Raw genomic sequence first — 27,098 nt, 5'->3', positions numbered from 1 at the left:
GGAGTGCTCTCTACTACAAGTAGAACACCATATCTTAACTTAACATGTGAGGTAAGTCATTCAATTCTTGCAAGCAAACATGGATGGATCCTTCCTTCCTTACACACAATATAAGGACACAGCAAGCACACTCTTTTACCCAAACAAAACAGGACATCCATCACATTTTAACTAAGACAAAATCCCCAAATGGCCTCCTCCTCTTCTTCTATCGTCGTAATCCTGTTCATTTCATTTGGCTGCATTTTCTTCTTTGCCTTGTGCTTTTTCGGTGCATGGTTCTTGATCAAATCCAAGAAGAAGAAGACAGTGCGGGGAACTGAAGTCATCCGGTCCGACGAGCATTTCAAGGTGAAGGAGGACATTGTGAGCGGCCCCGGCGGAGAAAAGGCCGTGGCCCTGTCCGTTGAAAAGGACAAACATTTCGAAGATAACTTTGCCGAGACAAACGAGGAGAGCAAGGAAATCAAGACAAGAGGCGATATTGATATCGAGAGAGGAGAATGAATAAAAAGTGTCTTCTTGTCTAAGCAAAAAAAACAATAAAGTGATGATATACTAACAATAAAAGCAAGAACAACAACACTGTACTAGGATTGTTTACTTCATTACATCCTTAAGTCATTATTAATTACACCAACGATTGATCAAATTAATTAAGCCTGCAATGGCCTCCCCTTCTCCATCTCCACAGTCCTGTCGTCGCCGTCTTTATTGCCCCTGTAAACTGCATACAGTATCAGCTGCACTGCCCCCAATCCACATCCAACTCCATTAGGAATCTACAAGTTACAATGCACACATTCATTCAACAAAACAACATGACATTAAAAAAGAAAGACAGGGCGCGCTTACCGCGATGTAAGGATCGTTCCCAAGAAGGCCAAACACAAACCAGGAAGTCCCACACAAGAACACAAACAACGACAAGAAGAAGGGCATGTACTCCACGCTCTTAGTTCTGATCACCAAACTCTGAATTGCAAAAAAATATCAGTGAGGATTCTAAACAAACAAGTGGAAATTAAGAACAAGACAAGAAAAATTCTTACTATGATTGTCAGGGGCGATCCATACATCAATATGGAGACAATGGTGGCTGCGATCCCACAAAAGTGCTGCCTATGCTCGCCGTGGAGACCAAAGAGGGAAATGGCGACGACAGCGGCGAAAACAGTTAGGACCAGGACGAGGAGTCCGAGGATGTTGACCTGCTCCTTCCTCGGCGCAAAGGCTACAAAGGTTAAGACATAGAGAATCTCAATGGCTGCGCCGGCCCCATTGATGGTCGTGACTAACAGGTTGTCCGGGGAGATGAATGGCAAGCCATACCTAGTTAAGAAAGAATTGTTTGTCAATTTGTTAAGATAAAATTGAAGAATCTGCAAAGGCAGTTGAGGAAATTGACCAAGCAGAGAGCAGGCAGTTGAGCAGTGTCATGAGGTAGGGAATTCCAGAAAAGTGCTGAGTCGATCTTGTCGCGATGATCCTCTTGAAGGTAATCCTGGAAAGAAATACGTCAGGACAGAACAATCAAAAAAACTTGATGGGAAATAAATGCAGATGTCTGTTTGTTTATGGAATGAAACTCACAGAGGAGATAGGAAAAGAAACATAGCAAAGGCATTTCCTGTAAGAAGAAGAGTAAATTAAATAAAAGAAAATTGGCTGCCTTTGATCAATCAGAAGGAGAACACAGCGAATTAAGGCTGCTGCAGCAGTGCATATATGAAAGTAGACTCACCAAGTACTCCAAACACGAAATGTGCAAGATTTTCCATATTATCTTTCTTGCCTGATGAAGACAAATTTACAGATGAAGAAATTAACTCCCCAGAAACTAAGTATTAATAAAGATGTCGTTTTTATGGCGGTTTTCTCCAACGTGGAGGGAGAACTGAAACACGACAAGGAAGGAGTTTTTACTCAACCCAACCGCATCGTATTCAAATACCGACTAAAAACAATACAAAAATAATTATAAGTAAGATAAGTATATTTTTCTAATCCAAACTAGTTTGGGTAAGTTAGATATAAAACTAAATACAAACTATGCATTCAAGTATATAAACCAATCTGTAAAGCTAAGACAGAACTGAATCAACCAAGTATGGTCCCATAAGGACATAGTTTATCCAATACATACATACTTGAAGAGTAGAAACTAGGGCCACAAATTATAATCATCCAAAGCACACTTCTACGCCAACATTGTGACATTTTAAAGCTCCATAAACCTCCTTTCGTTGAGGATGCTTAGTATCTTTAGCAACAAATTCATCAACATTGTATCAGGCTACAACCGATTCCATGTTCCCGATCTTGAAATACTCTTTTAGCCGATTCCATGTTCCCGATCTTCGCCAGCCCTGAAACTAAGTTCCTATCCGGCATTGATTCGAAGAGCTTAACAGCAGTATCTATGTCACCATTACTCATGTATGTTCTAATCATCGTATTCCATGTAACAATGTCTCTTTCAGGCATTTCATCCAACACCTTCCTAGCAATATCCAAACTCCCACCGCATTTGGCGTACAAGTCCATAAGTGTGTTCATGACAAAAAGCCCAGACGCAATTCCCATCCTCAAAACATGACCGTGCACCCTTTCACCCAATTCAAACTTGTTGAATGACTCGTAGCACCTGAGGAGAAACGTCAGAGTGTAACTGTTTGATGAAATGCCCTTCTCGCGCATTCTGTTGTAGGTCGTGGTTGCGACTCTAATGGAGCTCCCGATTGAGCATTTAATCAGCGGGTTGTAAGAAATTAAATCAGGTGTCCGTAGATCGTCAAACACTTTCGCCGCATAGTCAAGAGATATGAATTCCGAAGATAGCGTCATAAGCTTGATCGCCAAAAAGTTGCTACCTTTTAAGCCATTAATGAGAATCTGAACATGCGTCTGCTTCACTTGTTTACCTTTCTTGCACTTCTGCAAGATAACCGCCACTCTTCGCTCCATAGAATTATTTCTTTTTTATCAAATGTCGAACCCTCGAACCGAAAATCCATCATCCAACTGGGTTTATTCCATTAGAAGCTGTATTTCTAAGAAAAAGCCGAAAACAGCAATTTCGATATACACCCAAAGTCGCGGCAAAGGAGGGAATTTAACCAGCGCCATCCCGTTAATCCTTAAAGCCTGTGCTTCTCTATCCTTGCTAATTTACGGGCAGATGCTGCATTCGGAAATTTTGAAAACCGGGGTGGAACGCGATGTAATGGTGGGGACATCCTTGGTGGATATGTACGGTAAGTGTCGGGACATAGCGAGCGCCCACAAGGTGTTCGATCAAATCTCTGAAAAGAATGCGGTCACCTGGAATGCAATGATTGGAGGCTACATGAGGAATGGCCATACGCACAAGGCGTTAGTTTTATTCGAGAAAATGACACGAAGGACGTCTGTCACTTGGATTGAGCTTATTGATGGGTATGCAAGAAACAGGAACACGGCAATGGCAAGGCAGGTGTTTGATGAAGTTCCTGGAGAATTGAAGACTGTGGTGACCTGGACAGTGATGGTTGACGGGTATGTAAGAAATGGGGATATGGAGGCTGCCAGGGAAGTGTTTGAGAGGATGACGGAGACGAATTTCTACGTGTGGTCCGTGATGATCACAGGGTATTTCAAGAAAGGCGACGCAGGGAATGCGAGGGAGATTTTCGACAGAATGGGTGTGAGGAATTTGGTGAATTGGAATTCCTTGATTTCTGGCTATGCTCAGAATGGGATGCCTGAAGAAGCATTGGAATCTTTTACAAGAATGCAGGACGCAGGGTTCAAGCCTGATGAAGTTACTGTGGCTAGTTGTTTGTCAGCCTGTGCTCAATCAGGGATGTTGGAATTTGGTAAGAAAATCCATGACATGATTCTCAAGAACTCCATTGGAATGAATGTATTCGTCTCAAATGGATTGGTCGACATGTATGCAAAGTGTGGGGATCTAGCGAATGCCAGACTTATATTCGAGGGGATATCGACGAAAAACAGTGCTACGTGGAACAGTTTGATTGCTGGATTAGCCATCCATGGCCAAACTAGAGAGGCCATTGAGATCTTTAGACGGATGGAGGAGTCTGGCGAAAAACCAGATGACATAACATTCCTTTCTGTTCTGTCAGCGTGTGCTCATGGAGGCTTCGTGGAAGATGGTTTAGAAGTGTTCTCGAAGATGAAGAAGTACGGATTGACAGCCAATGTAAAGCATTATGGATGTCTTGTTGATCTGTTGGGGCGTGCGGGTAAGCTACAAGACGCATACAGCTTAGTAAGAGGGATGCCGATGGTGCCAAATGACACTATCCTTGGAGCTCTGCTCGTGGCGTGTAGAATTCACTCGGACACAGTTATGGCAGACAATGTGCTCGAATTGGTGAGGAAGGTGAGCTTCAATTGCGGGATCCATGACGATGCACATTACGTGCAGCTGTCGAACATCTATGCTGCTTCCGAAAAATGGGAGATGGCTGAGGGAATGCGCCACATATTTTCGACTAGAGGATCTAAAAAGACACCTGGATGCAGTGCACTGATGGTTCGAGGAAACTGAAACTGGTGTCGAAGCAGGTAATTTTATTGAATTATCAACAGACTGAACACTCTGAATTACAAGAAACAAATTTGCACACATATGGATTGATCTTAGGACAGTTTCTTGATCGAATATCTTATCATTACATTTTTATGATGCAGCGAAGTCCTTCCCCTTTGAGCATCAGCTCGAAAGCCTTGTTAATCTCAGCAAATGGAACCTCATGAGTGATGAATTTCTCCAATTCAAGCTCCTGAATGCAAACGAACAAAAAATATCGTAAGAATCTACAGTGTTTTCGCGCCTATTTGTTTCACCGAGGGATGATTGTGATGCAGCACTAACCTTGTTCATATACATCTCAACGACAGATGGAAGATCGCTGCGCGGTTTGTAGTTCCCGAAGAATGTACCTTTGAGCGTCCTTTCGTTCAAGAAGTTCATCGGATGTGTCTTGAAGACAGCATCTTTATGCGGGACGCCAACCAGGACAGCAACACCCCATCCCTGTGATCGAAGCAGTAAAGTAAATCAGATCAATCAGTGTTTAATGTGGTAAGAGGCTATCCAGTTTTCAGGTGGCATACATCATGAACACATTCAAATGCAGAAATCATAGCGTTGATGTTTCCGGTGCACTCCACGCTTCGATCCACTCCCCCGTCCGTCATCTCAGCAATGACCTGTTCAGACACACAGAAACTGTCAATGCAGGATGAAACCAAACATCGGTGTACCAGAACAACTTAATGATCGATCAACGGACCTCCTGAACTGGCTTCTCACTGTCCTTTGGATTCACGAATTCAGTCACGCCAAATTTCTTAGCTGCATAGACGAACAGCGAACAAGAATGTAAGTACTAAACAATGCAATCCAATGTGCCAGTGGACTTATCTGCCATCAATCACTCACTCACCTTCTTCGAATCTGGCTGAGTTTAAGTCGACTCCTATTATCCTCGATGCGCCGGCCAATCTTGCCCCTTCAGCAGCCTGAAAACACCAACAAGGGTAGATCATTCACATGAGTTCTCCTACAAAACAAAGGTTATCAGCAATGAGATATCAGAAACATACAGCAAGCCCAACTGCTCCGAGTCCGAAAACAGCGACAGATGATCCCTTTTTCGGCTTTGCAACATTCAATGTAGCGCCGAGGCCTACAAGTACAAGCAGACAGAAACATTATTCAATCGAAAAAACAGAGAGATTAGAGACATCTGTACAACAATCTCTATACCTGTGGAGATCCCACAGCTGAGGACGCAGACTTTGTCGAGGGGAGCAAGAGGGTTGATTTTGGCAAGACAGCCAACATGGACCACAGTGTATTCACTGAAGGTAGATGTGCCAACAAAGTGATAAACAGGCTTCCCGTTGATTGAAAACCGAGGTTTTTCGTCGTGGATCATCACTCCCCTGTCAGTATTGATCCTCAACAGGCTGCACATATTGCTTTCTTCGGATTTGCAGTGAGCACAGTCCCCACATTCGCCGGTGAACACGGGGAGCACGTGATCACCTGGTGCCAGTTCTGTCACGCCCTCTCCGACACTCTCCACAATCCTGCAAGGTAATAGAACGGCCTCAAAAGATCATTTTTTTTGTTTATGAATGAGAATCTAGAACTGATCGAGTACTCTCATTACCCTGCAGCTTCGTGTCCAAGAATTCGAGGAAAGACAGAGTTTTGAGCCTGAAGAAATCAGGAGATGAGGTGAGCCCTGATGATCACTGAATCCCTAATATTTCTTGATTCTGTAGTGCAGTTAGTTTAGCTATGAAGTAAGAAGTTTACCTTGGCTTCCCAGAAGTAGACATCAGTGTGGCAAAGAGAAGTGAAAAGGATCTTCAGCCGGACCTCCATCTTCTGCGGCGGCGCCACCTCCACCTCCTCGATCACCAGCGGCTTCCCCGCCTCCCAAGCCACGGCGGCTGCAACCAACAAGTAATTAAATAAAAACCCTTGAACAAAAAACACTAACTGCTAGATTTGATCATCCCTTAGCTTCTTGAAAGAGCATAATCATACCTTTGCATTTGATCACATGCCCTGCAGTGTTGTTGGTCATCTTCAAGTGTATGAGTAGTGAGTCTTGTGAAAAGAACAGATTGATATTTGGTAGAGTTGTTGTTTGACGGAATGATACTTTCAACTCAAATATAAGAAGGTATTTATAGTGCAAGCAAGATGGATGAGTTGTTAACCCTGTTGGCTGTTATTGTTTTGATGGTTTTGTTTGTGTTTGATCCTATGATCCTATGATCCTATCCTATGCTGGCAAATGAAATTTTCTTGAAATCGTCAGTCCCTGGAATGCTAAAACCTCCATCCTTGCTAGTTGCCTCCCACTGGTTTGGATCAAAATGGTGTGCGTGTGTTGGTAAAGTAAAATCCATCCATAACAGCTAATACAGCATTAGTTAATTCATTCAATCATTCTATATTTAAGTGCAACTTGGGAGAGAGAGAGAGAGAGAGAGAGAGTAGTATTTCCTTTAAATTCTTGGTTAGGTTCATGGAAGGTCAAAGAGTGGTATGTATTTATTATTGAATGTAATAAAATGGCAAATGTGAAGAATACCACTAAACAGCAGACCCATAGTATGCATATATTCTCTAATCTATATTGTATGTCTTTTTAGTTGTGGGGCCTTACCATTACCAGTATTACCAGTACCATACCAGTTTGCATCTGGAGTTTGGCCGACATGTACAAATCAATTATCACTTGTGCTTTTGGAATAGTTTTTACTTTTGTCACAATTGTTATTTTATTTTTACATCTGATTGATTGTTGTACCTATAGATGATGATAGCCTAATTAATGATTGGTGGCGATCGATCATAAAGAACGTACCATTAGGCTCTGTTCAACTTTATTTTTCAGAAGAAAAAATCTTTTAATTTAATTATATTGCGGGGCATGCGTACCAAATTTAATTTATAATTCGTTATTAATTTAAAATATTGCATGCATGGTGGGTGAATGACATTATATTTTTTAGTTAAACCCTATCTATATATGATTAATATTTAAAAGTACAATTGTATTTTAATTTATATATATTTAAATGAAAATTTTAAAATATATAATTTTTATTGTACAATATATTTTTAAATATAATTTATATAAATTTTAAGATAAATTGTAGAGGTACAATTTATTTGAAGTCAAGTTACATTTTTACTTTACAAAAATATAAAATATAAAATCTTTAAATTAACATGTTTGTTTAGTAATTTTGACAATTTATAAAGTACTTTCAATATTTTATAGATTCTATAAAAATTCATCTAAAAGATAAAATCAATTTTTTACTTTTGGGTTTTTAATTTGCCTGTGCTTTTGTTATTTTTACTTTATATGAATATTTTGTAAATCAATCCAAACATATATATTCACCCTTGTTATAATAATACTATATTTCTTCATGTCATATCTGTTGTTGTAGCTTATATCTTGTGGTTATAATGTATATATATATATATATATTAATTTGGTAAATTAGTCGTATCCATAAATTCAACGGTAATAATTTCAGCGCCATCAAACAGACTACTACTTATCACCAAAGGCAGCATAGATAGATCCAATACCATACGTTATTGCAACATATTCTTGAAACTTTAATATTGATTATTACAGCAAATACAAATAGATTAACAGCACGAAACTAAATAGGATAATATATATATATATAACAAACAAATTAATTAATTTGCTTTTGCTGCTGCCTCTTTATCATCCACTGATGCCTTTGGGGCTTCAAGAGTCACAGCCTCATTATCTACCTTTTCCATTCCCTGAAATTGAAAAATAACCAAACCAAAACAAAACTACTTTAGCTTAACTTTTGTAATGAATTTGATAACTTGTTTCTTGAATTTTGATCACTACATGAGCTACTAATAGTCTTAAAGATCAATTTTTACTTTTATTATTTAATAATTCAAGTATCGAAATTCAGTTAATTAAAACTAGATTTCCCGCGCTTTTCCAAAGATAATTTTCCCGCAGATTTGAAAGTCGAAAAGCATTGATTTAGTTGGTAATAAGATCCTAACATTTTTGCAATTTAAAACAAAACAGATTTAAGATTAAAAGACAATCATTTTTGTAAAAGAAGAAAATGTAATCTGGTGAGATGATGAAAGCCAAAATGGTAACAAGAGTACAAGTAAATAAATGAATCCAATTAACAGTAGCGTACCGCCAAGAAAATCTTGGCCGCCTCTTCCGGTGTATGAGTTTCGATCACCTTCAGAGCCGCCGCCTGCTTCCGATCCAAGCCTCAATTAGTACGGTACAGTAACACAATGCAGATCATGAAATGATCCAATCAGCTAATGCAGAATCGATATCAGTTGCATTTACATATATATAATCAGAGAGGGAGAGAATCAGCAATCAATCAAATAATTAATAATTAATCAGTTAATGCAGAAACCCTAAAGAAGGCAAGCTCGGCTTCCGACAGGGTTTTGGGCTCCTCCATCTCTAAATCGAGCTCCATTTCCATTTCCATTTCCATCAATGGCGTCTCAGCAGCAGCTGGCGGAGTGTCGACATTCTTCTCCATCGATGGATCGGCGGCAGGGACGATGCTACTGTTCGTTCAATTGCTGAGGTATCTAGCTAGCTAGCGGTACAGCCAGGCCAGCTATATATGCTGATGATGATGATGATGATGACGATGACGATGGAATTGAAACGTGGGTAGAACCGAATTGCTACGCCTGTCAAGCTGCATGCACACTTCCCTTCCACCTAGATCGAGACTCTCTCTCTCCCCCTCTCTCTCTCTGTCTATCTCTCTTACCTTTAGTAATAATCACCCATCCCATACCAAAAACTCCAAAATTTCCAGTCTCAATTAATCACTTTTATTTTTTATATATATATATATATGTATATGTATACAGTTGGTTTCTTGCGTAAGAATTATACCTCGCTAGATCCGCAGAGACATGGATGAATTGAAGGTATCTGTGTGTGTATATATATATATATGTGCAGTCTGTATGTATATGCGAATTGGGCCTCAATTGGGCTTTTGAATTCTAGAAGACTGACCAATCAGAACTGCGGGCGTAGGGTAACTAGGGTGGACTGAACCGCAGAGACGCGGACCTCAAATGCATCTTATATAGGAGAGAGAATGTTGTGTAAAGAGGCCAAAACCCAAACCAACTGTCAGCAGAGCTTGAATAGCTTTCTAACGCCCGTTATCTCTTATTTGGGATTTTCCCCGTTTGTTTTTAACGGCGTTATGCTGTTCCGTCGATGGCCAAGCACGTGACTCAGTGCCACACCCCCCGTCATCTTCACGTGCCTATGACATATGACATACATGGAATGGATGCCATGGCCATCATACATGAACATTTTCTCAGTAAATAAAATTTAGATCATAAGCTATTCACGAAAAATAAAAAATGATTAATAGGTCATAAATCGGAAAAAAAATCTAGTGGCAATATCGTAAATAGGCGAAAGTAGAAGGCGAAATTGCAGAGCGTCTTTGGTAGCGGTGAGCTGTGCAGCCTTTAAGCCAATGATGATGACACATTCAATCATTATTATTACATAAACATAGACATACATGCGGTCATACATACATGCCACCATTGCATTGCAAGAAGGGAGAAGAAGAAGAAGAATTGACTTAATTAGGTGAGAGAGAGAGAAAGATGGGGGGGTAATGGAACATGAGAGAAACTTGAATCCGATCCAAAGGAATTTTGGCGTCCGCAGTATAAAACCCCTCGTCACTCATTTCTATTCATTTTCTCTCTCCTCTCTCTCTCTCTCTCTCTCTCACTCTCTAGAGTTAGCTGAATAACAACCGTCTCTCTCTCTCTAGTGTTTGCTTGGAAGATTTTGAGGAGACTTTTTTGACAGTTATCTATCCAAAAATAAGGAAAAAGAATTCACTGTAAAGCATATCCGTGTTCTGTACACTTTGATTTGGAGGGTTTCGTGGGTTGTCGAATTCCATTTGATTCATGCTTATTAAGATAAAAGAAACAAGAAATGAATAGGGGACGATTGCATTAACTCTAACTTCAAAGACATGGATTTGAGAGATTCCGGAGTTGAATCTTGCTTTGCTTTGGTAAGCTTCTGCTCTTCGTTTCAGTGCACCCTTGCTTAATTAATTTGCATTTTACTTTTAGCCAAACCTTGTTTTTCCTTCCTCTTCAGTTTAGCACTCACGTCTGTGTAAGTAATAGTGCGTCTGTGTTTCTTGAAGTTGGAGCCTAGGGAGTATCGTTTGGATCGAGTGTTTCTATCTCTCTCTATAAGATTAGGGTTCGATCGAGTTTTCTTCACTGCTTAATTCTCTTTAATAATAATGTTCACAATTAATGGTGTAGTTCAATTGGAGTCATTTTTTCTCAGATAGTTATTACCGTTTCGTTTCAAAAAAATCGTCACTTTGTAGCTGAAGATTGTTTCTGTGATGTTTATACCTTGTACGCTGCTCACTAGATTTCGTTTTTAGCAAGTTTCAGTTCTTTGTTCCATCTTCACATATGGGATAGAGAATTCTTACTTCAATTGACTGTTTGATGCAGGGTGAGCAATAGGAGATACTCAAAGATTCCGACTTGAGGATGTTCAATCATAAAGTTAGACTTTTTCATTTCCCAGAATTTGCTTTTCAACTTGAAACCTCCATACCCTCATACTTGAGGCTTATCCTGTGGTGGATATTCTCAATTACCATTTTAGGAATTAAGTCTAATATCGGTGGGTTGTGTGAATAAACTATCACCCTACTACTGTATCATATATCTTGTAGGTTGAAGTCTTGTCCACAGTTTTGGAGTGTTTTTAATTTAATGTTGTCATATGTATTTCTAGTGCTGTAGACTAGATTGTGTCTCTTTCAACTTCAAATGGTACCCCAAGGGCCTCCCATTCCAGTTGGGGGAACCCAGCCAGTGCCACCATCTCTATTGAGGTCAAATTCTGGGTTGTTAGGGGGGCAAGGAGGTGGGATGACTTCACAGAATGCATTTCCACCTTTGGTTTCGCCTCGAAATCAGTTTAGTAACTTGAATGCGCTGGGAAATGTTCCTAATGTTTCGACCTTACTCCACCAGTCATTTGGAAATGGAGGTCCAAGCTCGGGTCTCTCTGGTCCTGGGAGCTCCCAGCGAGGGCTTATTGATAGTAGGGTAGAGTCGGGTTCACTTTCTAGCATCGGAAATGGAATGGGATTTAATGCTCCCTCATCTTCTTATGTGACATCATCAATAACGGCCAACCCAATCTCGGTTGGGCAAGTTCAAGGTCAACAGCAATACGCAACTCCTTCTGGCAGCCAGATGTTGGGAGATCAGCAACAAGCACAACAGCTAGATCCACAGAATTTCCAGCATAATCAGCAGCAGTCGCAGCAGCTTTCTGTTCCGAGTAATTCGCAACAATCACAGCAGCCCCAGATGCAGCAATTTCAAGGGGCACGACCTGGTTTAGGAGGTGTGGGGCCAGTCAAGATGGAGCCTCAAACAACCAGTGAGCAAACACCACAGCAACTGCAAGCTTTAAGGAATCTTAGTTCTGTGAAATTGGAGCCGCAGCAACTACAAAATATTAGAAGCTTGGGTCCTGTCAAGATGGATATGCAGCATTCAGACCAAGCTTTATTTTTGCAGCAACAGCAGCAGCAGCTCCTCCTGTCCCGCCAGTCTTCTCAGGCTGCTGCAGCAGCGCAAATTTTGCATCAACAGAGGCTAATGCAATTTCAGCACCAGCAGCAGCTTTTGAAGGCCATGCCTCAACAGAGATCCCCACTACAACCGCAGTTTCAATCGCAGAGTTTGCCAATCAGGTCTCCGGTTAAACCAATCTATGAACCTGGAATGTGTGCTCGTCGACTGATGCATTACATGTATCAACAGCAACACAGACCTGAAGTAAGATGCTGAATCTAACTAGCTGTTTGATTATTTAAGAATTTAAGAGCTGAGTGTCGGTGAACTTTAACTATTGTACTCTGTTTTATAGGATAACAGCATTGAATTTTGGAGAAAGTTTGTTGCCGAATACTTTGCACCCAATGCCAAGAAAAAGTGGTGTGTTTCAATGTACGGAAGTGGTCGCCAAACCACTGGAGTTTTCCCTCAGGTTTGTTGGTTTACAAACTTTGTAATGATCTAATTCCTTAAAAGGCTAGTTTGGCCTGGTTTATTGTTATTGCCACGTGCACTTTTGATAGTTCAAAGAGGTAACTTATCCTTTACGAGAGCTTTCTTATCTTTGTGATTCTTGTTCACCAATTAATGTTTGAGTCTGATATAGGATGTTTGGCACTGTGAAATTTGCAACCGCAAACCTGGCCGAGGATTTGGTATGCACTTTTCTAGGTTTCACACCAACATACCTTTACTTATGTCTGTGTTGACACTTGAGAACATGAATTCTACCCGGCCGGCCTCACCCTGACATTGAGTTTTTATTCTACCAGAGGCAACTGCTGAAGTTCTTCCCCGACTCTTCAAAATAAAATACGAGAGTGGAACTCTAGAAGAATTATTGTATGTTGATATGCCTCGAGAGTATCAGAATTCGTCAGGGCAAATTGTCCTTGACTATGCAAAAGCTATACAGGAGAGCGTATTTGAGCAACTTCGAGTTGTTCGTGATGGTCAACTTCGAATAGTATTCTCTCCTGATCTCAAGGTAACTGTTGTTTCTTTACTTTTTGGGCTGTTATTTGCTTGCCCTGCATGTTTAGTGAATTCTTGTCAGATATGCTCCTGGGAGTTCTGCGCTCGAAGACATGAGGAGCTCATTCCAAGAAGGCTTCTTATTCCGCAGGTTAGTTATATTGATATTTAAATTGGGGCCGCCATAGGTAGGACACTCTGTATCCCTCAAAAATTTCTAAGGAAATTATTGATTCATGCCATTGGGAGTGTGTCCTACCATTAGTATAATGTGAAACATATCTTCCTTGTTTGTTTAAATTGCAGGTTAGCCAACTTGGCGCTGCTGCCCAAAAGTACCAGACTGCTACACAGAATGCATCACCCAGTGCTTCTGTTTCTGAGCTTCAAAGCAACTGCAATATGTGAGTTTAGGGTTTTCTCTTTCTTCTTAACCAATTTGATTTACCTTTGTACGGAGTGCTTATCATTTTTGTGTATTTCTTGGTGAAATGGAAGTTTATTAAATGTCATGTACCTTTGCTTTTTTAAATGTCTTGGATAAGTGTGGGCATTTTCATAGATTTTTCATTCTATTATTCTCAATACATTCTCTGTATCTGTGTGAACTTTTCACATATCACAAGCAACGTTTTGGGTGTTTCATGGAAATTTTATTAGTAGCTAAAAGAGGATCTATGGCTGTCCCTACAAAAGAAGTTTCACTATTGGGGTTATTCTTAATTTTCTGTTATTGCAGAGCACAGAAAATCTCTCACTAAATGTTATGTATCAATCTTTGATATCTTTGCCAGGTTTGTTGCATCTGCTCGTCAGTTGGCCAAATCCTTGGAAGTTCCGTTGGTAAATGATTTGGGATATACAAAGAGATACGTGCGATGCCTTCAGGTAATATCATATTGTGCTAGGCACTCTGTTTGAAAACTGTGGTTGGTTTCAGTGTAAATTCTCGATATTGTTTTATAATAAAATGGGCAGAAGAGTTGGTTAGTGTTGTATGCAGTTAAGATGTGTCAACAATGGAGAACTACTGAATGTCATAATGTCTCACCTTTTTTAGTTTTCATTGGTCAAAGCTACTGTCTGTTCCTTTTTTAGATGTTTTGCTATTTCTAGGGTCCCTGCTTTCTAAAGTTCATATTATACCCTTGGACTGTTTACGATACATTTTTAGAAGACACTGATTATATCCTTAAATTGAATTATCTCATATTTTAGTTTCCACTACTTTGATGTGCATTTTTAGCCTCTGTGCTAGGGATTCCTAAAATGTGAAGGCATTTGTCAACAATACCTTCTACCAGACAAAACCTCCCTGTTTCAATGCCCATTCTTTTCTTAAGATGGAGCTCTGTGTCGAAAGAATAATTACGCGGTTGTTTATATGTGCAATTTGAGTTTTTAATGTAGACCTTTACTTTCCAAATAAGTAAAGCCAAAAAGTGAATGCTGTTTGTACAATCTGAGGAAAAAGGAGTTAGTGCAGATTAAAAATGTAAGGCGAAAATTTCCACTATATTGCTAGCCATGTCAATATATTTTTATACTCTGTAAACCAGAAACATAGTAATCAGTTAGAAGATCACACAGATTGGCTCAAAATTGTAAATGCCAGATGCAGATACCAGAAGCTAATCTTGTCGAGCCAATTTGATAGATATCAGTCACTCTTTAATTGAGGCAGTTAACTACTTATTATTAGCTTCTTCTTTTTTTATGCCTGCTATTCATTCATCACTACTAATTCAAAGATTTGTTCTTTAAAAGGAGTTGATGAGGTTTGGGGCTAGCTAGATTATATGGATGTTTCCATTACAGTTCCTTTGTACTTAGGTGCAATTTAGGCTTAGCCCCAATTTAGGTTATTTGCACAAGTGCTTTCCCTATTTATATAATTTTATAACCTGAAATTTTAGGACCAGTTGATTAGTTAATGATGTTTACCCGCTGTTCCATCATTTTCATTGCAGATATCAGAAGTGGTGAATAGCATGAAAGATCTTATTGATTATAGCCGTGAAACTGGTGCTGGTCCCATGGGTAAGCTAGTTTATTTCTCACAATTCTTTGCACTACATCTCCTCTATTATATGACACAAACTGGAATAAAATTGACCCGGTAAAGTGACAATAGTTACAAGTAGGAAAGAAGCAAAAATTTGAAACTATGATCGTCAAGTCAAGACTTTGGTGTGCAATTTCATGGATGCCATGGTATTAAGAAAAATTCACTCCTGAACACAAGCCCACAACATCTATTAGGTTTAGATTATCTTTGTACCAAGTGGGATTTGGGAGTTATCTACTACTTCTTGGCTTATAGGTACCCTAAAATAGACATTTATGTCGGGACTTTGATGCAGCTGGACAGATTTACTCTCCAAAAGAGTTGTAATATGGAAGTATAATTGCAAAATGCCATTAAGAACCTGGATTCAAATATATTATTTTAGTTCAATTTTTGAAAGGAGGTTGGGGGTGCTCCACCCTTCTGCCGCCCATTTTTGCATCCAGGATTTGAAGTTATTTCTATGCAGCGATCCATGTAACCATCTTTTTCATGTATTTCTTGTTACTGTCTTATTGTGAATCTCCTTTGCAGAAAGCTTGGCAAAGTTTCAGCGACATTCAAATCCTTCACCTGCGCATCAAGGTCAATCTCAGCAACCTGATAATCAACAGCAAGAGCAAGCAATTGGTCAAAACTGCGGCGACAGTTCTGTCCAGGCTGCTGCTATGCAAGCTCCTTCTACAACTGGCACCCCGAGCGTTAACAATGCAATGAACTCAGTGCTTACAACTTCATCTACGAGCACCATTGTTGGGCTGCTGCATCAAAATTCAATGAACTCCCGACAGCAGAACCCAATGTCTAGCGTAAACAGTCCTTATGGAGGTAATAATGTTCAGATGCCGTCGCCAGGTTCTTCAAACACTATGCTGCAGTCCCAGGGCCCTCCCTCTTCCTTCCAACCCCACACACCATCATCATCTAACAATCCACAGCCAACTCCGCACACCACTTTATCAGGAGCTCATGTAAACTCAGTGAATTCTCCAACTGTTTCGATGCAACAACCTGGTATTTCTGGTGATGCAGATCCAAATGATTCACAAAGCTCCGTCCAGAAAATTATACATGATATGCTGATGTCTCCTCAGTTTGGTGGGGGAAGCGCAATGGGAATGGGGGCAACTGGCAGCGACATGAAAAACATTAACGGAATGTTGTCAGCGAGCAGTAATACCGGCGCCAATGGTAATATTCTTGTTGGTACTGGAGTGGCCAATGGTAACGCAGACCTTGGTGTTTCAAGCATGGGGAGTATGAGCAATGGGCCCGGCGGGCGATCTGCCATGGCAAATGGAATCAGAGCAGCACTCGGGCATACCTCGCTGCCCATAAATGGGCGAGCCGGCATGACAATGGCAAGAGAGCAGGGCATGAGTTCGCAACAGCAGGATGTTGGTAGCCAACTGCTCACCGGTCTTGGGGCAGTAAATGCGTTTAACAGCCTTCAGTTTGAGTGGAAGTCGTCTCCTTGATAGAAACTAGGGTTTAACCACAGCCCTACTGGCATGAAACTAGAGCTGTCTGTGCAGCAGTGCAGAAATGGGGAATCTGAAAAGCTTGAATTGCCTAATGTGAAACGATGATGGTCTGTTTATCGCGCTTGCAGCCTAATGTACTGAAGTTGTGCTAACATGAAGAGAGGAGAAGAAGAGACAAGATGATGTCCTGGATTGCGGGAGCTTGTATGCATCAGGTCTAACTTTTGGAATGAGGAAGGCAGATGGTGCATCGGCAACGACAACGACTTCACTTGGACAGATGGGATGTTCCCCCAATATGAGTGTATATAGTTTGGATTGATTGCCTTGACCTTCTCTCTCTCTCTCTCTCTCTCTCTCTCTCTCTATAAGCTGAGTTTGTTGTACAATATATCTAACAGCAGTTGAGGATTTGGTTGCTTGCAATCGTTTGATCCATCCAATACCAATAATCTTGTGGTGTTTTTTTTTGTTGCAGGGTCCTGTCCTGTCCCAAATTGTATGCTGAGACAGAATGTGTTACATAGGACTTAGAAGACATATTACTATGATTATTATTATTATTATTATTATTATAGAGCAAGATAAGATTAAGAACGTTACAAGTTTGAAAATTCCTAGTCTGTAACATGTGAAATATCTATATTTGAGGGGTAGGGATGTCCGTTGGACAGTTTCAAGTCAAATAAACTCTGCCCATCCGTCCATAACTCTTTCCTCTTGCTAAATTAGTCGATTGAATTGAAGGTATAAAAGTAACCAACCCTCAAGGCCACCATTGGACGTATCATATTATAATATAACATCCAAGTCATCAGCCATGGCCGTCATCCAACAAGAAAATGTGCACTTGACTAGTGATCAAGACAAGACAATGCAAGAATATGATGGAATGGTGTCATGAAATTGAATGCCTCCTCTCACAGGATCCAATTCTAGACTCCATGTTCATACAAGACAAAGACCCCATTGCTATTCTACTCTGTCTACATCAATGCGTCGGTGGCCTTATTGACAGCAGCATTTGCACCATAATCTCAATCAAATCCAGGAAGATGGGAAAAACTTTACAGATTGTTATGTAAGTTTGTGGGTCTAAACAAGTACAATTAACCGCTTTTCTTGCCTTGTTTGATGGAATTGTCGAAAATGCTTCGCCTTTTCTTGTTCTGATCCTCCTTCTCCTGGCGCTCGTAGTACTTCTGGGCATGGCTCGCCACCTGCGCCGGGCTTCTCGTCTTCACAGCCAGCCTTGATATGCTCTTCCAGTCCCCTTTGCCATATTTGCTCAGCCCCTCCAGAAATAACCTGAATTTTTATCATCGCATTCTTAAATCATTACAGACCGAGCTGCCTGTTTCATTTTGATTATGCGAATTCTTTTTCGTTGAATAGTACAACTTTTGTGTGGGCGAGGGATTGAATAATGAAATAGATGAAGATGAAACCAAGAAATGGATTGGACCAATGATTGAAACTGGGAAAACAACGGGAGAGATAAAGAAGAGATCGAATTAAAATGAATTTTTAATAATAATATATATAAATAATAAATAATAAGAAGAACGACGACGACGACAACAATAATAGTAACAAAAATAAAAAATAAAAAATAAAAAAAAAAAATAGAAAAAGGAGTGATCTGATTCGCTACCTGTGTTCCTCTCCGGTCCAGGGTTTGGCCGCCTTCCGCTGGGCGGCGGAGGAGCCGGCGGCGATCGGCTTCTTCTCGCATTTAGGGTTTAGACCGTCCTCCGGCGGTGATCGCGACTCGTAGGCGTCGTTGTCTTTGTACTCCGGCAAATCGATCAGCCCGGCCTCGATCGCGTCCAAGTCCTCCAATAAAAGGCGGTAGTGATTGTAGACCTCCGCCGCAGACTTGGTCTGCATTTTGGCGGCGATCATCTCCCACCTATTGGGGCAGCCATCAGGGAACTCCACCAGTGCGTCCTCGAACTGCTTGTCGTCCGCCCACGACCACGAGGACGGTCCGGCGTCGCGATCGGATTGAAGGCGCCGAGATTCTTCCATACAAATGGTTGGATGCCTAATCTGAAACAAAAGTTGAATTTGGAGCCGAAGAAATCGATTTGAAAAAGAGGAATGAATTCAATTAGCTAGCTGATTAATTTCTGGGATTCGCTTTAATTGCGATTCGCTTATTTTCGCCCTATTTATTTAGTATTATTTTAATTACAATTTATTGATTTCCTTTTTAAACTCTTTATTAATTACTTAAATGTAAATATAATCAACTACAAAAATAAAATGAATGGAGAAAGATGTACTCCTATAATTATTTATTTATTTATAAATAATGAAAATTAATTTTGTTAATTTGCATAGGACAAACTTTTTCTACCTCCAACAAATAATTTTACTTGGATTTTTATAATTTGGGAATTATTACCTAAATCTATTTTTAACACCATATTCCTATAATCAGTAAGTATTTATTCGTATATACTAATATAATATTGCATCTTATTTCCAATTCAATCTAATTATCTATATCTAATATTGTTAATTTCTTATTATTATAATGTACAATATCATTTTTTTATAGATTATATTTCAAATTTATTTTTTATGGACTATTGAGTAATAATTAGTATTTTCCTTCTCAATATTAGGGGTTTGTTTTTTGTTTTTTTTTTTTAATTTTTTAATATTAATGTTATATTGATATGCAATATAAATTAAGAAAAAATAATAAAAATAATTTTATTAATATTGTATTATATAAAAATAATGATATTTGTGTGTAAATTGTAATAGTATTTTTATTATTAGTTAGATAATATCATTATTAAAAAATAAAATAAATTATTTGTTATATGACGAACCAAAATAAAAAAATAAATACAGACGAATAAGTAGTATATATGTTCATCAAATTTATGCTTAATTTCTTATTTGTTTGTCAACAATTAATATGTATTTTCTTTATTTATAACAAATAATTACTTTATTTGTTTGTCCCACTCGAATGTATTTTTTGGACTTTTGTAATAAATTTAAAAAATAAAATATTTTATTGGTAAAAAATATTTGATATTTTTTTATCTTTTGTATTTTATGCATAATTTAATTGCATAAGCAATTATATGCTTATAATTTATATAAAAATTCATTATATTTTAATATTAGTGTGTGATTGTTTGTATTATACAAAGAAAGTGAAAATTTTAAGTAAGAATAAACAAAACCATACTTTCAGTTGTCATATGAATCTTTTTTTTCATTGTGTTATTTTTCCTTTTGAAGATATTTTATTATATTTTTATCATTTTCGTCGAGATCTTTATATTAATATCAATTATGATATTCTATTTATTGACGAAATTCATTTAATTTTCTACCAAAATTATAACGATTTTGATATCTTTGGTTTTAAGCCATTTTCTTAAATTAACTATTTATATTTATTATTCTCTCTGTATCGGATATTATGACAGCGTTATTATAGACATGTGAATTTAGGAGAGATATGATTAATAAATACTCCACCTGTCTAAAATAATAATCTCATTTTACTATTTTATTCGTCTCAAAACAATAATCGGTTACTAACTTTTTATATTTTTACAAAATCATCCAACCCTTTCACAATAATTACATAGTAGGAATATTTTAATTTTCTTAAAATACTTTTACATATGCTGATAATATAATATTATTATTCTTTAATTATCGTGTCTATTTCAAATGCATCTGTTGTTTTGGAATAGAAAGAGTTATTAAAAATATATTAGTAAAAATAATTATAAGATAATAAAATAATTATTGATTAAAATTTAAGACAATTTTAATAAAAAAAATTTTAAAAATCTAAAATTTATAATGTGTATAATTACTTTGAAAAAAAATGACAAATTATACCTAAAAATTAACATTTCATATGGGATAAAAGGAGTAAATTATAAAAATATTTATTACTCCATATTAGATATACATATTATTTTGTGACAAAAAAATTACAAAATAAAAATTGCAAAGATATATGATATTGCACATTAAAATAGTAGGAGTAATATGAATAAAATATAGGAATCGATCGATTGATTGATATCCATCTGGAACATTAATCCCACGTCATTGTGAAAGTACTGGGTGCATTGCGGAGCGTACAAGCTTTGGTTTTTCATTGTCGCTCCTTTTCCACCGCCATGAAGAAACAAAGAGTTCCCCTTTAATCGATCGTTTTTTGGTTTTCCTCATTGCCTTTTGCTGGTTTCGCATGTCTTTCTTTGCTCTCAATTTTTCGTTCACAGCGAATCAAATTAACCATATATACCTATGTATCTCCAAAATTAGCATTTCTTTTTTATCTGTACCGTAATTTCTCAGCAATTTAGTTCCCCTTTCGTTTTTGTTTTTCCGTATCTGGGTTTTGTTTACCGTGTCCTATTTGTTTGAGTTTCGTTTTGATTGAAGTTGCATCAATTTGTTGTGTGTGTTTCTTCGTATCCTATTTCGTTTGAAAGATTGATCTTTGACGGCGATATGGAATCACCAGCAGGAGCAGCGGCAGAATTTGATTATTTGTTTAAGTTGTTGATGATAGGAGATTCCGGGGTTGGGAAAAGCACCCTTTTGCTCAGTTTCACGTCTGATACTTTTGAAGATCTGTCTCCTACTATTGGTAGCTCTATAATTCTCTGATAGTTTGATTTATGTATGCAATGTTGTAGATCGAATCTTTATTGTCTTATTGGGAAACATCATGATTTTGCGTATGGTTTGTTGTTTCTTGCTTTCCAGAGCTAATGTATTGATTCTATCTTATTTGATGTATTCACGATCGCAATGCCTTGGGGTATGGATCGATTGATACTACATTTTAGACTGGAGATTTTTTTATTTTTTTTTCAGCCCCCTCCCAAGAATTTACAGCCTGTTATAGTAAAAAATTGATTTACACTTCATTGCTACTCTCCACTGGCATACATTCCACACATGTTAATAATATATTGAAAGCATGTTAGCTGGAGGCCATCATGAATCTTGATATATTGTGAGCCTGTTTGTGTTATGATAGGTTTTGTTTTTGCTTGAAATAACTTCAAGTTGAACTATTATCATGGGTTTGGCATTTTCATGGTCTGTTAATACTCCCTACAGGAGTGGATTTCAAGGTCAAGCTTGTCACAGTTGGAGGGAAAAAATTGAAGCTTGCAATTTGGGACACCGGTAAGAATGATGCCTACTCCTGCTGATTCTTTAAACATTTACTACCCTTGACAGTTTTGAATGGTGTTCTGTGGTTGTTTTCTTCTTTTCTGAAATGTATATTTTCAACTATCATCTAACTAGAGTTTGAATGATGAAATACTGCAAAATATATTTCCATTTTGATCAACCTCTCTGGTAGTGGTGAGAATGATTGTTTTTTGGTGGTGATTGAAGGATTTATTTAAGTCAGTTTGCTTAGCTAACTGATCCTCTTGCAGCTGGACAGGAGAGATTTAGGACCTTGACTAGCTCTTATTACAGAGGAGCTCAAGGAATCATCATGGGTATGCCCCAATTTTTCAATTTATTTTTCATTTTTTTGTTCTTGCATTCTGAACTTCTCACTTGATTCTCAAGCTGTTAGCCTGCAGTTTGGATTCACATAGTTTGTTTTCTAAGGACTCCAACTCTGAGCTTCATCAGAAATATAATTGCCTGGTTATTACTTCCCGTTTGTGTGATACAGTTTATGATGTGACACGGAGAGATACCTTCACAAACTTGTCTGATATTTGGGCTAAAGAAATTGACCTCTACTCAACAAATCAAGATTGCATCAAGATGCTAGTTGGAAACAAAGTTGATAAGGTACTTTTGTTAGTAGCAGCATCAAAACGTGATTAGACATCACATTTAGTTGTAGCATTTGGATTTTTTTCCATTAGGAAAATTATTCTTTTACCAACTGGAAGTCAAATCTTTTGCAGGAGAGTGAAAGGGTTGTAAGCAAAAAAGAGGGCATAGACTTTGCGAGGGAGTATGGTTGCCTTTTCATAGAGTGTAGTGCCAAAACACGAGTCAATGTGGAGCAGTGCTTTGAGGAACTTGTGTTGAAGGTAAGCAAGCTGTTCCAAAGACAATTAATATTTCACATAAGTATGTAGGTACTTATTATTTACGCTCGTGCTTTCAATGTGAGCTTACTTGTTTGCATCCCAGGATGTTCTTATACATCTTTAAGTAAATATAGCAGAATTAAATTGATCAATAATATATCTGTCCTTAATTCCGTGTAGAAGCTATATTTCTTGAACTCCCAATCAACACATGCAAAACTTGATTTTTGTTTGTATGAACATGAATTCCCTTTTTTCTGTGAAGTTCTTTTGTTTGCAATCAAATGCTTCCTTTAAACTTTGGTTATGTAGTGTTTATCAATTCGTGCATTGTGTATTTTTATTGGTATCACAAGATAATCAATGCACCAGTCCTGTAATAATCTACCTTGTTATTCAAACACACAATTTTGGATTATTACCATGTGATCTTGGCGAGGTTGTTTCATGCAATATAAAATATTTACGTTAGAAAGTTTCTCATATATCCACAGATATTGGAGACACCCAGTTTGTTGGCCGAGGGCTCAGCTGGTGTGAAGAGGAATATTTTCAAACAGAAACCTCCTGCATCCGATGCATCCGCTAGCAGTTGCTGCTGAAGCTCTTTCTCCTTTGGCTCAATTTCCTGCCAGTGTAATGTTATTTGTTTTGTCCAACTCCTGGAGCACGTGCAGTTGTTATCACTAGCATGAACACCACGCACCGTAGATTCGTCTAAAATGGCTCAGAACAGAACTCGGGGGCTTTGTTTCTTGCTGCCTATAATCATATATTACTAGCTCAATGTTTTATTGACTACGATCCCCTGGTTGTTATTTCCCTATCTTACTGCATCATTCCAACTCTCTAATAGTCATACACTCAAGTTCCTCTATCAATTGCTGTTCTTGTTTCTTTTCTCAGTAAACTTTCATTCTGCTCTTGGAGCAGTTAGAATTGGAGATGATCAGTAATCTTAATTCATGACTTTCCAATCAGAAAATTAACTATGTAGCAGGTTCCAACCAGTAAAAAACTTTTGATGGTAATTACATTTTGTCAAAAATTTGCATGTTTCGAAATGGGACAAAATCAATAAGCAAATCTAGCCAGAAGTGAACAGATAATCACAAAGTTGTAAATAGAATCCTACCTTCAACGAACTACCCTCCTTCATAGAGGCAATCCAACAAATTGAAAAGAATAATCTCAATAAATCCAGTATGTCGTATTGCTCTGTTTAAATGAATCAGAAAATTCTATCTTCATATGGAATGGACCCATCAAGTTTCTTGATTGGTGAGGTCGTAGTAAAGTAAGTCCATCCACTGTCACATCCTACTTTTTGAATCCATAATAAATGAATTTACTTGAAGTGGGTGGAGGGTGGAATAGACAGCGCAGACTGCAGACATACATGATCAGTGCCACAAAAGTGTCAGTTAAAGAACTGATTTCTCCCGCGAAAAAGCTCAACCTTTATCTCTAATGGTGAGAGAACTGGTCTGGAAAGCCACCATGTATCTAGACTCTAGCTAGTCCTTGTGGAGGGTGTTCCTCAACATGCCCACCTTCTATTCTGCCCCCACCCCACATCACTCTTTCTATATTCCTCTTTTTCTTCTTCTTCTTCGAGATCACCATACTTTATTGGGACTTGGGAACTGCTTTTTTTTTCAGATTTGGAAGAGCTTATTACAAGGGAATAGAAGAAAATGGTGAAAGAAACGGAGTACTATGATGTTCTTGGGGTTTGTCCTTCTGCATCAGAGGAGGAGATTCGCAAGGCTTACTATCTTAAGGTTTGGATTCAATTTGCTTATTTAAATCCATAACATAAAAGAGCTAACTATCTTTACAAGGCTGGTGTTTTTGCCAATTTAGTAACCAATGCTTTCACTATGGTTCACTCATGTGCAATAAGGGATGCAGTTCAGTGGATTTATTGCTGGTAAAGTCCATGTAATAACTCTTTTATAAGAAAGTTGTCTTTCTGAGTGGTGCAGGCCAGGCAAGTTCACCCTGACAAAAACCCCGGTGATCCACAAGCAGCTGAAAGATTCCAGGCAATTACTCAATGGCTTCTCATAGTCTGTTTTTTACTGGAAAAAATCCTTTCTGACAATCTGATAACTTACTTCTCACCTTGATAAAAGCTTTGTTCAGTTCTGCATTTTTTTCTGCACATCGTGCTTTTTTCTATATGATGGCTAGAGTGATTTTCATTTCATTAGGTATTAGGAGAAGCATATCAAGTTTTGAGTGATCCTGTGCAGAGAGATGCTTATGATCGCAATGGAAAGCACTGCATATCTAAGTATGTGTCATCCAAAGCTGTTCTCTTATTAATACTGAGTTATGCAGAATTCAACTTATGTTCATATATGTACATTTAGGGAAACAATGCTTGATCCCACAGCTGTTTTTGCTCTTCTCTTCGGAAGTGAACTCTTTGAAGACTATGTTGGGCATTTGGCCGTGGCATCAATGGCTTTAACAGAATTTTCTGTTGAAAGCAAGGGCCCTGATGAAATCCAAGAAAGACTCAAGGTAGAGCAGATCAAATATGCCTAATACATTTATGACAAGGAAACTCCAACGGTAGCATGATAATACCTCTGTTTTTTTAACGTCATTTGCCTTTCTGATTTTCTTTGAAGGATGTTCAAAGAGAGAGGGAAGAAAAGCTTGCTAGGAAACTTAGAGATTTCCTTTACCAGTATGTTCGTGGCGACAAAGAAGGCTTTTTGAAACAAGCTAAATCTGAGGCTGAGAGGCTTTCACAAGCAGGTCAGAATGACTCCCTCTTATGTTCTTGGAATCCCTCTGAGGATGATCATGTCCCTAAGTTTATAAATACTTCAGATCATTTTTTGTATCACAATCTTTAGAAAAATTCTTCTGATTCTTAGCTATGTATAGCATTTGGAGCTGAAATTCTCCATTCGATCGGATACATATACACAAGACAGGCAGCATTGCAGATTGGGAAGAAAGTGTATCTAGGAGTGCCATTTTTGGCAGAGTGGGTGCGCCATAAAGGGCACGTCTTAAAATCACAATTCACGGCAGCAAAAGGTGTTTATTTTCCTCCAGGAAGTCAAGACATTTGTTTTAATCTTTGATTTCTATTGATTGAATACATCTCAACTTCAGGTGCTTTTCAGCTGCTGCAGCTTCAGAAAGATATCAGGCGCGACTTCAAGACGGATGGCAGTGGTCCAGAAAATGATTTGGAATCACATTTAAGATTGAATGAAGCGACACTAACGAATTCACTTTGGAAACTGAATATTGTTGACATTGAATTAACTCTAATACATGTGTGCCAAATGGTTGGTTTTTTCTCCTACTCCGATGAACCAAATTCAGTTCATCCAATGCTCTAGTGTTCTCCCCCATTTGGAGTTTCTATATACTTGGCTAAGGCAAGGTCAGTACATATCTTGTAGGTGCTCCAGGACAACAGTGCAGGAAAGGAAGAGATCAAAATGCGAGCAGTGGCTTTGAAATCGCTAGGAAAAATTTTTCAGGTGGTTTATATTCTAGGCAAGAATTGCATCACTTGGATTATATCTATGTCAAACATAACTGAGAAAGGTGTTGCATTCAGAATCAGAAGTCTGTACAAAATGCTGAGACATCAAAGAAGAAGATTGATTCAGCAGAGGAAGATGCCAGCAGTTCTGATAGCAGTGATGGAGAAGACGACTCGCCAAGATCATTGAACTACAAGACTCCTTTCCTTACACAAGTAAATCTATGCTTAATCTAAAATACATACAAGAATGGACCACTTATTATCTTATGTGGCAAGTGGCAACTACTTTAGCAAATGGTGATTTGGCCTGCCATTTGTTTCCTCATGTTACAGGGCATTGGAAAACTATTCAGGTGTCTTTGCAACCCAGCATTTGATGTGGATGATGAAGAAATTGTGTACAGAGGACGATGAGAGCATGATAATCTTGTATAAAACACTCTCTAGCGGCAGAATGTCTCCACCTGGAATTTCCTATACTTTCCTATCATTTCTTTGTTTCCTGATGCACTCATTTTGCAATCCAGCTTGCCAACTGTAAGAAACTGTAGATATATTTTTTCAGCTGTGTTTTGTTTTTTATTTTATGTTTGGATATTTCTGAGGTGAGAGTAGTTTTGTAACTGATGCTTTATTATGAAAAATTGGTGTTGGGTGTGTGATATTTTTGGATGAAAAGTGGTAGATAGAATATTAAAAATTTGAAAATGAAAACAAAAATGAACAA

At 38.3% G+C, this 27,098-nt stretch overlaps 9 protein-coding genes across 11 annotated transcripts; 5 read left to right on the top strand and 4 right to left on the bottom strand.

The window, feature by feature from the left end:
* The first annotated feature begins 129 nt into the window (after positions 1–129).
* Positions 130–685, top strand: LOC127265258 (protein TRACHEARY ELEMENT DIFFERENTIATION-RELATED 6-like). The gene has a single exon (XM_051294986.1). The coding sequence runs from the start codon at positions 190–192 to the stop codon at positions 505–507; it is 318 nt and encodes a 105-aa protein (XP_051150943.1). The 5' UTR covers positions 130–189; the 3' UTR covers positions 508–685.
* On the bottom strand, positions 657–2,272 carry LOC127265257 (bidirectional sugar transporter SWEET1-like). Its single transcript, XM_051294985.1, has 7 exons — positions 2,151–2,272; positions 1,745–1,795; positions 1,594–1,630; positions 1,409–1,504; positions 1,053–1,332; positions 856–975; positions 657–782 (listed from the first exon to the last, which is right to left on the bottom strand). The coding sequence occupies exons 1-7, from the start codon at positions 2,218–2,220 to the stop codon at positions 657–659; spliced, it is 780 nt and encodes a 259-aa protein (XP_051150942.1). The 5' UTR covers positions 2,221–2,272.
* Positions 2,273–2,280: 8 nt separating this feature from the next.
* On the bottom strand, positions 2,281–2,967 carry LOC127265205 (pentatricopeptide repeat-containing protein At3g29230-like). The gene has a single exon (XM_051294911.1). The coding sequence runs from the start codon at positions 2,965–2,967 to the stop codon at positions 2,281–2,283; it is 687 nt and encodes a 228-aa protein (XP_051150868.1).
* On the top strand, positions 2,877–4,667 carry LOC127265253 (pentatricopeptide repeat-containing protein At3g21470). Its single transcript, XM_051294983.1, has one exon. The coding sequence runs from the start codon at positions 2,990–2,992 to the stop codon at positions 4,556–4,558; it is 1,569 nt and encodes a 522-aa protein (XP_051150940.1). The 5' UTR covers positions 2,877–2,989; the 3' UTR covers positions 4,559–4,667.
* Positions 4,562–6,735, bottom strand: LOC127265256 (alcohol dehydrogenase 3). Its single transcript, XM_051294984.1, has 10 exons — positions 6,575–6,735; positions 6,341–6,477; positions 6,192–6,238; positions 5,783–6,108; positions 5,620–5,702; positions 5,460–5,535; positions 5,307–5,368; positions 5,128–5,223; positions 4,886–5,047; positions 4,562–4,793 (listed from the first exon to the last, which is right to left on the bottom strand). The coding sequence occupies exons 1-10, from the start codon at positions 6,612–6,614 to the stop codon at positions 4,683–4,685; spliced, it is 1,140 nt and encodes a 379-aa protein (XP_051150941.1). The 5' UTR covers positions 6,615–6,735; the 3' UTR covers positions 4,562–4,682.
* Positions 6,736–10,206: 3,471 nt separating this feature from the next.
* Positions 10,207–17,229, top strand: LOC127265331 (transcriptional corepressor SEUSS-like). Of its 2 annotated transcripts, XM_051295084.1 has the most exons (10): positions 10,209–10,662; positions 11,126–12,472; positions 12,564–12,683; positions 12,858–12,906; positions 13,024–13,238; positions 13,308–13,376; positions 13,532–13,629; positions 14,020–14,113; positions 15,196–15,265; positions 15,828–17,229. In XM_051295084.1, exons 2-10 carry the CDS (start codon positions 11,450–11,452, stop codon positions 16,769–16,771), a joined length of 2,682 nt encoding a protein of 893 aa, XP_051151041.1. In that variant the 5' UTR covers positions 10,209–10,662; positions 11,126–11,449; the 3' UTR covers positions 16,772–17,229. The 2 variants fall into 2 exon arrangements, with proteins under 2 accessions (XP_051151040.1, XP_051151041.1); XM_051295083.1 differs by having other exon boundaries at positions 10,207–10,662; positions 13,024–13,376.
* A 378-nt stretch (positions 17,230–17,607) lies between these two features.
* Positions 17,608–18,935, bottom strand: LOC127265334 (transcription factor DIVARICATA-like). The gene is made up of 2 exons (XM_051295088.1): positions 18,432–18,935; positions 17,608–18,085 (listed from the first exon to the last, which is right to left on the bottom strand). Exons 1-2 carry the CDS (start codon positions 18,806–18,808, stop codon positions 17,887–17,889), a joined length of 576 nt encoding a protein of 191 aa, XP_051151045.1. The 5' UTR covers positions 18,809–18,935; the 3' UTR covers positions 17,608–17,886.
* A 1,945-nt stretch (positions 18,936–20,880) lies between these two features.
* Positions 20,881–23,729, top strand: LOC127265333 (ras-related protein RABC1-like). Its single transcript, XM_051295087.1, has 6 exons — positions 20,881–21,422; positions 21,902–21,970; positions 22,231–22,296; positions 22,479–22,600; positions 22,720–22,848; positions 23,343–23,729. The coding sequence occupies exons 1-6, from the start codon at positions 21,284–21,286 to the stop codon at positions 23,448–23,450; spliced, it is 633 nt and encodes a 210-aa protein (XP_051151044.1). The 5' UTR covers positions 20,881–21,283; the 3' UTR covers positions 23,451–23,729.
* Positions 23,730–23,924: 195 nt separating this feature from the next.
* LOC127265332 (chaperone protein dnaJ 10-like) lies at positions 23,925–27,035 on the top strand. Of its 2 annotated transcripts, XM_051295086.1 has the most exons (11): positions 23,925–24,321; positions 24,511–24,632; positions 24,837–24,896; positions 25,065–25,147; positions 25,227–25,380; positions 25,491–25,620; positions 25,753–25,908; positions 25,987–26,165; positions 26,283–26,363; positions 26,444–26,584; positions 26,705–27,035. In XM_051295086.1, exons 2-11 carry the CDS (start codon positions 24,546–24,548, stop codon positions 26,783–26,785), a joined length of 1,152 nt encoding a protein of 383 aa, XP_051151043.1. In that variant the 5' UTR covers positions 23,925–24,321; positions 24,511–24,545; the 3' UTR covers positions 26,786–27,035. The 2 variants fall into 2 exon arrangements, with proteins under 2 accessions (XP_051151043.1, XP_051151042.1); XM_051295085.1 differs by having other exon boundaries at positions 24,266–24,632.
* The last annotated feature ends 63 nt before the right edge of the window (positions 27,036–27,098 follow it).

The sequence above is a fragment of the Andrographis paniculata genome, unplaced genomic scaffold (assembly GCF_009805555.1).
Source record: "Andrographis paniculata isolate CXL003 unplaced genomic scaffold, ASM980555v1 Contig72END, whole genome shotgun sequence".
Classification (NCBI taxonomy): Eukaryota; Viridiplantae; Streptophyta; class Magnoliopsida; order Lamiales; family Acanthaceae; genus Andrographis; species Andrographis paniculata.
This window is presented reverse-complemented; position numbering and strand designations above follow the sequence as displayed.